General features: G+C 43.0%; 1 protein-coding gene across 1 annotated transcript; it reads left to right on the plus strand.

Moving 5' to 3' along the window:
- Positions 1-313: 313 nt before the first annotated feature.
- LOC116840084 (cryptic protein-like) lies at positions 314-4,612 on the plus strand. The gene is made up of 6 exons (XM_032806463.1): positions 314-555; positions 957-1,006; positions 1,126-1,299; positions 2,180-2,294; positions 2,384-2,493; positions 4,133-4,612. The coding sequence occupies exons 1-6, from the start codon at positions 533-535 to the stop codon at positions 4,267-4,269; spliced, it is 609 nt and encodes a 202-aa protein (XP_032662354.1). The 5' UTR covers positions 314-532; the 3' UTR covers positions 4,270-4,612.
- The last annotated feature ends 8,362 nt before the right edge of the window (positions 4,613-12,974 follow it).

The following is a 12,974-nucleotide window of genomic DNA, read 5'->3' on the forward strand; positions in this document are numbered from 1 at the left end:
ACGAATTGAATTAAATCATATAATCCATTGAGGCCCACACATTCTAAACTTGTGAGCTTAAAGTGGGTGCTCGATCTTTGTGAAAATCATGATATTAACTGAAGCACTAAAAATGGGTTTAAGTACTTAACTTTAGGCATCCAATGAGCTGATCCCCCAATTCACTGCGTGCAAACAGAAACTGATGTAAATCGCACTTTTTGCTCCACCTCCAGCAAGCTGTGAGTGGGTTAGGGGTGGGGTGGACTAGCAAACTCAGAGAAATGATAAGTGACTGTCTGTCGCTACCTCAGTGAGGATCTACAAGCAGCAGAGCTGGGAACTATGTCTCATCTATATTGCTATGGTCTCGAGATAAAGGGAAAAGTTTCCTCCGTTTTCTCTCCTCTGCTCTTTATCCTGTCTCTTGATGGAGCAGTCACAGTGTATGGTATGAAGATTGCTGCATGTAACAGCCTACACTGATCTACCTTGGAATCGTGCATCTAGTCAAGCTGCTGAGAATCACACTAGAATTGCAGAGTGACAGAAAATGTACCGGGGACAGCATGTTCGGTAAGGCGATCTGCCGGCCAATTACTTTCTGTAAGCAGGGAATCATTTGATTTGAGTCAAACTCTCTTTATATAATTTAGAGCAGACAATTTAAACAAGAGTAACAGTGAAACAATGTATTTGTGAACTTTAGTTCAAATGAAGATTAATGCCTACTTTTGTCTTCCGTGGTTTTGTAATGGGGTACTTCACTAATAGGCTAGCTGTACTCAACAACTGTACATAGCAACTTGAAAACAACGAAATGTATGAATCTGTGGCATTATGTAGGAAAACTAGATTTATACATACATAGTTTTTTTCATTGACAAGTTTATTTTGTGGTGTGCTAATTTGTATGATTAGTATTACACTATCATTTTTATTTCCATAAATTGATTTCATTATTTTTATTTTTGTAGAATTCTTTTTACTGTGAGTCTGGCCTTGCAGGTCATTCATTTTGGAAAAGGTAAGGGGAGCTTATTTTTCCCATCTGTTTTTGTATGCAAGTTTTTCTGAATATATAATATGTGTTGCTCATTTCAAACTGTTCTTTCCCTCCCCTGCCGATTTCACTACCTTTCCAAGGCCGTGAAAAAGAGGAGCATAAAAGTGATAGAGAAAATGTGCATGCAACAGTCCAAAAGCAACAGCCAAGAAATCAAGGCACTACTCATATGTTTAATGACATGAATCGGAGTGATGAGAGCAGCAAGCAACAGAGTTCGAGGACTTTTGTACCTTTCACTGGTCTTACAGATAGTAGGTAACATTTCTATACTATCATGTGTGCGCAGTGCTGTAATATTGCTATATTAACCATTTGCAAAGTGCTATAAGCATTCATTCACCATCAATAACTCTTTGCAGACTGTCCTCCTAAGCACTAACAAGGCTGGAGTCTGATAGTTTAAACTGGACAATTTGGAAATCCCTGTGGACTACTATTTATAAAGTGAGCATATAAAATTAAGGTTGAACTAGGTTTCTTGCATCTACAAAACCACTGTCAAGGATAAAGAAAATAAGTGCAGATGTTGGTCTTATAAATGAGGTGTGCACTAGACTTGAAGTTTTTTTTTTTACAAAAAAATGATTTTATGTTTTATGGTTAAAAATTCTTGTTAAATTGAAATTTTAATCATTTTTATTTAAGAGTGACTGTCTATAAACAAACAGTAACACTCCAAAACAACTGCAGATTTCTGCATCTCATAACATCACAAAGTTTTAGGTGAGAGAATCCAACCCAGTCAGATCTCCTTAGTTTCTGTTGCATGGCAGAGTAAAGCTGAGTGACAGTGCTAAAGAACAACCTTGATTTATAAGAGTGACTGAAATCTGCCTCTGTCAAAGTGAAATATTTTAGTTCCATACATACTTCTTCTGTAGAAGTTGTCAGGAGTTGCTTCTTGACCATCCTGTAATCCCTAGTAGTTTGTTTTTAATCCTTAACTAAACAAACTCAGCTTAACTGAACAAACATTCCTAACAGGCAGCTAATTTTATTGCCCTAAGGACAATAAAACTAGACATCCCTAAGATCCTTTGGCAGCTACAGAGACCTGAAAGAACAAATGAGAAAGGAGGTTGTTTCAAAGTGTTCCTATTTCTTAGTAAATTGTGGACCATTGTCTTTTAGGTAAAAAACTGAACAGGCATTGTTGTCAAAATGGAGGAACCTGTATCCTGGGCAGTTTCTGTGCATGCCCAAAACATTTCACTGGCAGATATTGTGAGCATGACGAGCAGAATAGGTAAGAAAGAAAAGATGAAGGCACAGATCCTCCAGGTTATTACTGAAGACAAGCAGGGAAATGCAAAACCTCTCCCTTGTCATTGACAGCAACTGTGGCAGTGTTGCCCATGGAGTCTGGGTGCAAAAGGGTTGTCGATTCTGTCGATGTGGCTATGGGGTTCTGCACTGCCTTTCGGAAATAATGCAAGACAACTGTGGTAAGGAGATGGTTATTTAACTAGTGGGGAATAAATGGAGCTTTTTAGTAGTGACCGGACAACATTATTTTCTGTAGAATTTGCATTAAAGTGAAACTTATTCAGTGGCATGGTCTATTTTTAAGAACACATTAATGTAATGGTACTTCTAAATTTGCACTTCTAAAGCAGCTCATCCACAGATCTCAAAGTACTTTGCAAATATTAGTGAATAAAGCATGAGAACATTCCTGTACAGTAGGGAATTATTTCCCCCAGTTCAATTAAAAATTAAAAAAGTTAAATTAGTTGGCCAGGTTTTCAAACACTTAAATCAATGGAACGATGCATATGTGTAAATTACATGCATAAAATTTGCTGGGTCAGAAGGTTTAGAACCTTCTTGAAAATGGTTACCAACATAAAATACAAATAAAGCCTTTTCACTTACTTAGACCCTTTTGTCAGAGGATCTCACTACATGTTACAAGCTTCCCTCAACTCTCTGGGGCAGGAATAGACTATATTATTCACAGTTTATACAGGAGGAAAGATCACATAGGAAGCAGGTGGTAGAGTCAGAAGATCACATAGGAAGCAGGTACATACAAGCACATACAAGATCACATAGGAAGCAGGTGGTAGAATCAGAATGGGAACCTAAGGGTGGATGAATACCACTTCAATCTGTATCTTAATCATGAGAGCATTCTTAGGGTATGTCTACACTTAAAATGCTACAGTGGCACCTTGTTAGCACTTCAGTGTAGATACAGCTTAGGGCTTGTCTACACTGGCAATCTACAGCGCTGCAGCTTTCTCACTCTGGGGTGTGTAAAAACACCCCCTGGAGCACAGCAAGTTTCAGCACTGTAAAGCGCCAGTGTAGACAGTGCATAAATGCTGGGAACTATGCCCCTCGTGGAGGTGGTGTTTTTAGAGCACTGGGAGAGCTCTCTCCCAGCACTTCACCACAACCACACAAACCAGGTTAAAGCACTGCCAGTGTAAAATAGCCCTTATTCTGATAGGAGTTAATCGAACTCCCCAAGAGGCGGTAGCTAGGTTGACCTAATGCTGTCTACATGGGGACTTTGGCTGTCAAACTATGCAATTCTGGAGTGTGGATTTTTCACACCCCTGAGCAAAGTAGTTAAGCTAACCTAATTTTCTAGTATAGACCAGGCCATAGACTTGTAAAGCGTTTTGAAGATTGGTTTAAAGTGCTATATAAGTAGATATTACCATTTTTGAAAACTGTACAAAAAGAATTTTTAGGGCTGAATTACTCAGTTTTTTTCTGCTTATGTGTTAATGGCTCTAGAAGGATGGCTTTTTTCCCTTGAGGAAAGGGTTAACAGTCAACATAAAGAATGAGTGCATGCCACTTGCTAACGTCTTTGCCAGTGCTTGGTATTTACTTTTGATTATGCTGAGATTAATGCTTCAAGAGCTGATAAGTGCTATCAGTTGTTTCTCAAACGATCCTTGATGGCATCCATTCACATCTCTCCTCTGAGAATAGACTTTTTGATTGGCTTTCACGTCTGATAGCTTTAACTTAAGTATCTGCAAAGATGTTGGAAGGAAATTTCAAAGTCTGTTGAAATCATTCCTATCTCACTCCCATGTTAACTTTTCTTAATTATTATTTTCTCAGATCTAAAAATAGAAGAGGAGGAATTTCTCAGGTTACGTTCTAGTGGCCTGAGATTACAGCAAACAAAAATATGCTCTCTCATTCTCCTACTCTGCTTCTTCACATTGTTCTGCAGCAGGATCCATCAGCAGCTTTGAGACTGGCTATATGAAAGAATTTATTTAGGACTCAAATTCCCTCACTTTGAATCAAACAGAGTTTTTGCCCATTGACAAAACCATTTTTCTAACAGACTGAATGATAAGAGGTGAAATGTACTTTACCTCAAATTTTCCTCTTTAACCTAAAGATAACCTCTACTTACTTGTCTGTCTTAAAGGGACATGCTAAGGATTAATTAGTTAATGGAAGTAAAGAGCTTAGATTATGAAAAGCACTAGACTGTATGAATGCTATGTATTAATTCTTATTACTACTTCTATCAGGGTCTGATTTAAGCAGTTCTCTAGTTTTGAAGTGTTGGCTCTTCCAGTGGAAGAAACCCCCCAGTGTTCTATGCCTTAAGCATTGGAAATTTATAGCTGTTATTTCCTTTGTATATATTTAACATTTTATTTAAAAAAATAAAACAAATCTTATTTCAAAGGATCCCTCTGTACTTTTTAATTTAAACCTTTAAAAAGGAACAGGAGAAAGTTAGTAAGTGGCTGTGGCATTTCCTGTGACTAATTGCTGTTCTTGGGATTCAATCTGAGCAGCTTTCTGCAAAGGTGTCTCCTCCCCTCCCCCTCGCATCACTTAGGCATTGATTGTGCCTTGAGATGCAGCACTGTGTAAGCAGTTGCAATCCCACCTTCCTCCCAGAGGTAATAAAATGCTACTGCCTCCCAACTAGCAGATTCATTCCTCCAGCTACCCTATGTTGACCAGCTAGATCCAAGGCTCTCTGCTCATTCCCCACCCTTCTGTCCACTCCCAACATACCTACACAAGTGGCGCATATACAGCCTTTATGCTTCTCTGCTCCAGCAACTGAGATGTGGGTAGGCTGCACAGAAAGATGGAGGTCTCTTTCTGAGAAAGCAAATTCAAGTAAGACATCTATTCCCTAAGGGACAAATCCACACACCAGTGCCCTTACCAAGTATCCTGGCTGGGGAAGCCCCTATGGGAGGGAGGATTCCTTTTCCTTAACCCAAAAAAACTGCAAAGCTCCAAGGAAGCTACTTTAGTAAGGTAATGATACTCCCTACTCCTAATGTAAGAAGTAGCAGCCCGAGGCATAGACTGCCCTCTCTCATGTTGGAGGGGTTAAGGACCTGAAGACAGGGCCGACTCTAGCCATTTCGCCGCCCCAAGCACGGTGGCACACTGCGGGGGGTGCTCTGCCGCTCTCCGGTCTCACGGCTCCGGTGGACCTCCCGCAGGCATGTCTGCGGATGCTCCACCGGAGCCGTGGGACCAGCAGACCCTCCGCAGGGACGCCTGTGGGAGGTCCACCGGAGCCGCCTGCTGCCCTTCCAGCAACCGGCAGAGCGCCCCCCGCTGCATGCCTCCCCAAGCACATGCTTGGCGTGCTGGGGCCTGGAGTCGGCCCTTCCTGAAGAGCCACAAGGCAGCAAATCCCCTGGCTTGTCTCAATCTAAACTTTACATGACTGTGATCAGGCAGAGAATCACTCATGAAGCTGCGCTCTACAAGATGCTCAGGGCCCAGATCTTTTCCACTCCCCTTGTCCTATGAAACCACCCAGGGGCGGCTCCAGGCCCCAGCACGCCAAGCACATGCTTGGGGCGGCATGCTGCGGGAGGCGCTCTGCCGGTTGCCGGGAGGGCGGCAGGCAGCTCTGGGGGACCTCCCACAGGCGTCCCTGCGGAGGATCCACTGGTCCCGCAGCTCCGGTGAAGCATCCGCAGGCACACCTGTGGGAGGTCCACCAGAGCCACGGGACCGGCAGAGCGCCCCCCATGGCGTGCCACCGTGCTTGGGGCAGCGAAATGGCTAGAGCCGGCCCTGAAACCAAAATTTACACCAAAATGGGTACATTGTTTTGAAAAATATTTATTCATTATGTTGTAAGTTGGAGTTCTTATGATTTGGATTCTGTATCAAACACACAGATCAAACTATGCATGTCCCAAGGAAAAGTTTTCAAGTTTGATACAGAGCATACTTGTTCAATGTATTATGGATTATATAGCTTGTGGGGTAACTGAAATATACTGTACATTTGGAGACATACAAAATGTGTGGAAGTGCACAGTAAGTATAAATAGAGTAGTACATTAAAATTATTTTTAGCTAATTTACATCTATATAAAACATCCAAAAATCAGTCTTAAATGGTGTAACATAAGTAAGGCATCTGGCAACCAAACAGATATGAGATGCAGGAGAATGTAAGTGTGTGTACTAACCCTGAAGGAACTGTATGTGATTGGGCTGTTGAAGTCTGATGGAATTAGACCAATAGGAAGTTCTAGCAAAGCAGCATTTCCCTGCCCTACCAAAGCAGCATTCCAAAACAGCTGATTAGGACCAGAGAGGTAAGTGTTTCTCATTAACATCAGTGGAAATCACTAGCTCACTCTAAACGCAAAGATTTTATCATTTAACCTCATTTGGCAGGAAGAGCTGACAAAGAACATAGATTCACCATTTTAAAAATGGTTTACAATTTCCTGCCCCTCCAGCTCCTACCCTTATATTCTAGGGAACTGGAAATGTTGAAGATGAGCTCTTCAAGACCTATTTAGATCTACCAGACTAGGTAAGGCATATCATTCAAGTGATATCTATACTTTGAAAGCCATTTTTCTTCCCTTTTGTGTCAGTGCTCCAGACATTGCATGTAAATGGGTCACTACAGAATAATGAGGATAGTCTACTCTTCTTAGATACCACCATAGAAAACAGAATCCTTAATTCCTTAAGAAAAACAAAATATATGTGGTAGCTGTTCTACATACAATTTTGTATACACACTAAAATACAAGTAGAAGGGCTGAAAACTGAAAGCAGCAAGGGACAAAGGAAAGCACATAGTCAGACTCTTTGCCTAGGCCAAAAGCATCTCCACTCTTATCTGTCTCCTGCTGTTTAGAAGTGTAGATAAAAGAAAATGTTCCTCCACCCCCACTACCATGAAGGCCTGGCCATTCTTCTAACAAAGCAATTACAAGCACTTTGGTGAGGTTTGTTTATACCAAACACTGAAGTTTACTCTACAGCTTCATGCTAACTCTTTTTATAGGTCACTCAGTCAAACATAGCATGTCCTAGCAAACTAGACATCTGTTGCCACAAGTTCATGCATGTGCCTCCCTATATGTGGCCACCTTTGGGGAGAAGGGAAACTGTCAAAGGGAAATATTTATCAAATGCTTCACACCTCTCTAGGACATTAGACTTCTCTCTCTTCACAGTTTACCTCAGAACTAAAACAAATGGCACAACCTGTCCTCTAAAGTGCTGCTCATGCCATCCCTTACAGCATATAATCAGCAAAGACATGAAACTGTTCATAAAGGAAATATACCAAAGGGCACAACTGTGACCTGAGATGTGGCATCATTGGTATCTTGAAAAAGCAGCTGCCTTGTTTTTTGTTTGTTTTGTTTTGTTTCTTGCCTCTTCAGAATTGTCACTATACTTGACTAGGTACCCATGACAATTGTAATACCCAGCTCTAAACTCTCATAGGCTTACTCCAATCTATTTTTTAACTGCTCTTAAAAGGCAGTTGCAGTGATTCTGCAGATTTTGGTTAGTGCAAACTGAACCAAGACTTTCCAACAGAGTCCTGTAAACCCAACTTCCTTCTCCACGAACTGGATATTTTGAGGAGAAAACCAGTGGTGGCTCATATATGGAGGGCATTAGGGCACCATGTCCCCCCCAAAACATATGCAAAAGCACACACATATATAGATCCCTGTGTATCACTAAATATGAATCATGAACACAGCAAGTTTAGAGCAGCCTGCTATAAATTTGCTGAGTTTGTCATTCACATGCCTGTAGGAGTTCTCCACCTCCATGTGGCGCATTCACAGACTGTGCAGTCGAGGGGTTTGGAGTGCTAGATTCATTGCCTCAGTCTACAGTACTGAACTGCACTCAAACTGTCCTGTATAGCCCTGCTGGCCTGCCCTAAAAGATACCCAGAGAGCAGGTCAGCAGGATCTACACAGGGCTGTTAGAGCTCTGTACAGTCACTGCAGTCTGTGGCTTGAGCAGTGAGTTCAGTGCCCCAAATTCAGCTGTGGCTGGCATTGATGACCTGGACCAGCAGCATCATGAACAGCAGCTGCAGCAGCCTGGAAGAGGAGGGATATGAGGAGTAGTTCTTCACTGCCTGAACCTCCTTTATGAAGCCACAAGCAAAGCTAGGGCTGACCTGCAAGTAAGTGTCATGTCCCCAGGCTGGGGCAGCTCTGTCCTGCCCCTTGAAGCCTGGGTGCTTTTCCTCTCCACAGCCCCTGCAGCATGCTATGCTGGATTGGCCCTGTCGTTGGCCAAGTCCATACCAGTCCCAGTTATTCCAACTGTGCCCTGACTTGATCTCCTTCCAGGATGTAATGGGGGGAGAATATAGGGACCAGGATGTAGACAAGGAGGTGTGGGGAGGTCTCAGCTGCTCAGCATCACTGGTGGGATGGAAAGGAAGGAAGGTGAGTGGAGAAAAAATCCTATACACGGGCCTTACTTGCCTCAAAAGTTCAGCCATCACTGAAGACATCAAGTTTAACACTTGTGCTCTTTCTTTTGCCCTTCTTAGAGTCTGATTACACTCTTCCTGTGTAGATGAGATTAGAATCATGTTATCCACATGTCTCCATGTGTTTCACTATTTCTGAGAGTAGAGGGAAGAATCTGTAACTGCCCCATAAAGGTGCACAGTTCAGTCAACTCTTATACAATCTGATTTCCCAATATCCTTCCTTCTCATTTATGACTGTGAAGAAGCTTTTTCCAACTAGTCAGCACTGAACATCTATTGGTATCAGAAGCCCTGACACACGCCCATCTCTTTTCTCTCCCTCCCCCCGAAAGTTAAGACAAAATCATGAGGGTTGGCAACACTGGATGGCAGAGCCTTCTTTGTGCCCTAAGCAACTGATGGCACAGGAAGGATTTAGATTCAGTAGCTTTGGTCTCAGTATTAAAGTTGAAGTATTTCTTCATACATCACTGAATACCAAGGTGCTGCTTGATTAGCTGGATGACTAAGCATCATAAAGGGAACCTCTGGGAAGAATTAAACAATCATTTGTGTGTCTTGGATAGTGCTAGATATATATATATATATACACTAATATCATTCAACAAATAATCTCAAGTATATGAAATCTTCAAGACTACTCTACAGTAGACCTGTCCCTGTTTCCCCCCCCCCCCCCAGGCCTGGTCTACACTACCAGGTTAGGTCAAATTTAGCCGCATTAGGTCAATTTAAAAATGAATGCGTCCACACAACCAACCCTGTTCCGTCAATCTAAAGGGCTCTTAAAAATCGACTTCTGTACTCCTCCATGGTGAGGGGAGAAGCGCTAAAATTGACTTTGCTGGATTGATTCTGGGGTAGTGTGGTAGCAAATTGATGGTATTGGCCTCCGAGAGCTATCCCAGAGTGCTCCATTGTGACCGCTCTGGACAGCACTTTGAATTCCGATGCACTAGCCAGGTACACAGGAAAAGCTCCAGGAACTTTTGAATTTAATTTCTTGTTTGGTCAGCATGGCAAACTCATCAGCATAGGTGACCATGCAGTCCCCCTAGAATTGTAGAGTGTAGAATGTTTCTACGCTCCCCCTATCATCTCCATCCCTGAGGTTATTGCAGATTAGAAGGTGAAAAAAAACGCACTCATGATGACATGTTTTCCGAGCTCATGCAGTCCTCTTGCACTGATAGGGCACAGCTTAATGCATGAAGGCATTCAGCAGCAGAGGCCAGGAAAGAATTAAAGTGAGCGCGAAGAGCAGAGGCAGGACGCGATGCTTATGCCAACGGAGGAGCAAACGGACATGATGAAGCAACTGTTGGGGGAGCAAACTGACATGATGAAGCATCTGTTGGAGCTGCAGGAAAGCCAACAAGAGCACACACAGATCCCCTCTGCATCCACTGTATCACCGCCTACCCTCCTCCTCATGTACCATAGCCTCCTAACCCAGATGCCCAAAAACGTGGGGAGGGAGGCTCCGAGCATCAGCCACTCCACTCCAGAGGATGGCCCAAGCAACAGAAGGCTGTTTTGTTTATCCTAAAGCAGGTTAAGAGGTGACTTGATTACAATCTACAAGTACCTACATGGGGAAAAGTGGCTCTTTAATCTAGCAGAAAAAGAAACAAGATCCAATAGCTGAAACTAGACAAAAATCAGACTAGGAATAATCCACACATTTTTAACAGTTAGGATAATTAAATATTGGAACAGTTTACAGAGGGATGTGGTGGCTACTCCATCCCTTGAAATCTTTAAATCAAGACTAGATATATTTCTGAAAGTGATACTCCTGCTCAAGCACATGTTATGAGGTTAATGCAGAAATTCCTGCAGCTGTGCGGAGGAAGGTAGTTTTATTTCAGAGGTTTTCAATATTTTGAAATTCTCTTCAAAAAGGAATCAAGCCCCAGCTCTGGGACAGGTCACCTGGGAAACTGCTCTGGGGTTCCTGGCTGAGGGGCAGTCCACCTGGCAGGCTGCCCTAGAGCTACAGCCTGGGAGCTTGCAAGTTGTAGGGGAGCTGGGAATCTGTAAGCCCTGACAGGTGGGAACTCTGCTGTCTGACAGCTCACCAGGACAGCTAAGGAGGAGCCTGGGAACTTCAGAGCTTGGGAGTTGGAGCTTCAGGGCTCTCAACTCCCCATCAGCCCACTGCAGGCTGCCAAAGAGATAGGAGTCTGGAAGCCCAGGCTCCTCATCATCCTACCAAGGTTGGCTGCTAAGGCACTGAGCAGGAAAGTTGGCAAGAAACCAGGCATGTTTTGAAATCCTACTTGGGTTCTGTCCCAACTTCATCAAAATCTAAACAGTTCCTAAAAAACATTTTGCTTTTGACAAATCAGCATTCTCCAACAGAAAAACATTCCAGCTCTAGACATCACTGGCTGAGGTTCTATAGCCTGTGATATGCAGGAGGTCAGACTAGAGTATCATAATGGTCCCTTCTGGTTTAAAATCTGTGAATCTACCTTCAGTTAAACTGACCTTAGTAGGAGTTACACCTGTCTGCCTGAGGGCAAAATCAAGTCCAGAGGACCCAAATCTCCATTTGCACCATTGTAAGGTGCTGGACCCCTGCACCAAGCCCCATTGAAGTTCCGAGAGAGTGAGGGATCTATCACTGCAGTATCAGGCTAAATCAGGAGTATCTTCACTGAAGTCATTGGAGTAACACAAGGGTAAAATGGATGAAAGTTGGACCCATAGAATTAGCTGAAACCTTGGAGGGAACGTCTAAGCAAATATTCTTCTGCATTGCTGAGCAGGATCTAAAAACAAAGATTCTCCTCTCACAAAGAAGGTGCAAATTATTAAATAGGGTAGCGAGGAGAGGAAATTGATGCCTTTATCCTGAACACTAATGTTCAATTCTCCGTCCTATGCGCAGTGTCATTTCCACCCTCATACGCCCACAGAACTTAGATTCACTAGTGCACAGTAGAAAACAAAGGTCACCAAAGCCCAGAGTGTGCACGTTACTGGGAGTGACTCTGATGTCTGAGGGTATGGCTACACTTGGAATTTCAAAGCGCTGCCGCGGCAGCGCTTTGAAGTGTGAGTGTGGTCGGAGCAGCAGCGCTGGGAGAGAGCTCTCCCAGCGCTGCATGTAAACCACATCCTTTACGGGCGTAGCGTGCAGCGCCGGGAGCCGCGCTCCCATCGCTGCCGCCCTGATTACACTGACACTTTACAACGCTGTATCTTGCAGTGCTCAGGGGGATGTTTTTTCACACCCCTGAGCGCGAAAGTTGCAGCGCTGTAAAGTGTGAGTGTAGCCATACCCTGTGAATGGAATTCATCCCATGATGTTAACAATTTGGGATCATAATATTTCCTGAGAAGCTGCTGGCAGAACTGGAGCTCCCAGTTGAGGCTACAGCAAACATCGATCAAGTCAATGAGCTGTCACAGTTCCATATAAACAAGCAATTCTGGAGTAGACTTTGAAATAGAGAAGTCCAAAGAAATAAAGCAGGGATTTATAGGTAATGTACAAAGCAGCCTATCATTTTATTGCAACAATTTGGTTAAAAGCATGATCATGAGCTGCATACAACGTCACAGAGATGCTTACAGGCCCCAGCTCAGACTAGGCCCTGTATCACTGCATAGTCAGAAACAGTTGCTGCCCTGAAGAGCTGACAATCCCCAGCAAATGTGATTTTTCTGTCTATTTCTAAAGCATCTATCACTAAGTGCAAACTCAGAGAAATGCTGCCTGAGAGCATACATGCTGTTACTTGAGTCATGTTAATCAGGCCTGTTAGTTTTGTAGGCAGACTATCTCAAAATTTCACAATACCATAGGTGCATCTATAACAATGGAACAGGTATCACTGCGATTGTGCAACTGGCCACCAAGTGGCACCACTGGAATAGATCAAACCACTCGCAATCGGAGCTGATCTAAAAAAATTTGCTTAAACTTTTTTCCCATCAAGAAATACCATTTCCATGAAATTTCAGTTTTGACTACATTGATTGGTTTTCACAAAAAATTCATCAAGAAGTTTTCTTGGGGTTGCGATGATTGGGTAAGCAAGTGGAGAGAATAATAGAAAGCATACAACACAGTAGAACAACCAGTAGTTTGGTGATGAGGGCCTTCTCAATCAATGTTCAAGTCCCTGTGTCTCTTTCCTGTGTTTTTTCACTTAAAAATTTCAAAAG

This window comes from Chelonoidis abingdonii, chromosome 6 (assembly GCF_003597395.2).
Source record: "Chelonoidis abingdonii isolate Lonesome George chromosome 6, CheloAbing_2.0, whole genome shotgun sequence".
Lineage (NCBI taxonomy): Eukaryota > Metazoa > Chordata > Testudines > Testudinidae > Chelonoidis > Chelonoidis abingdonii.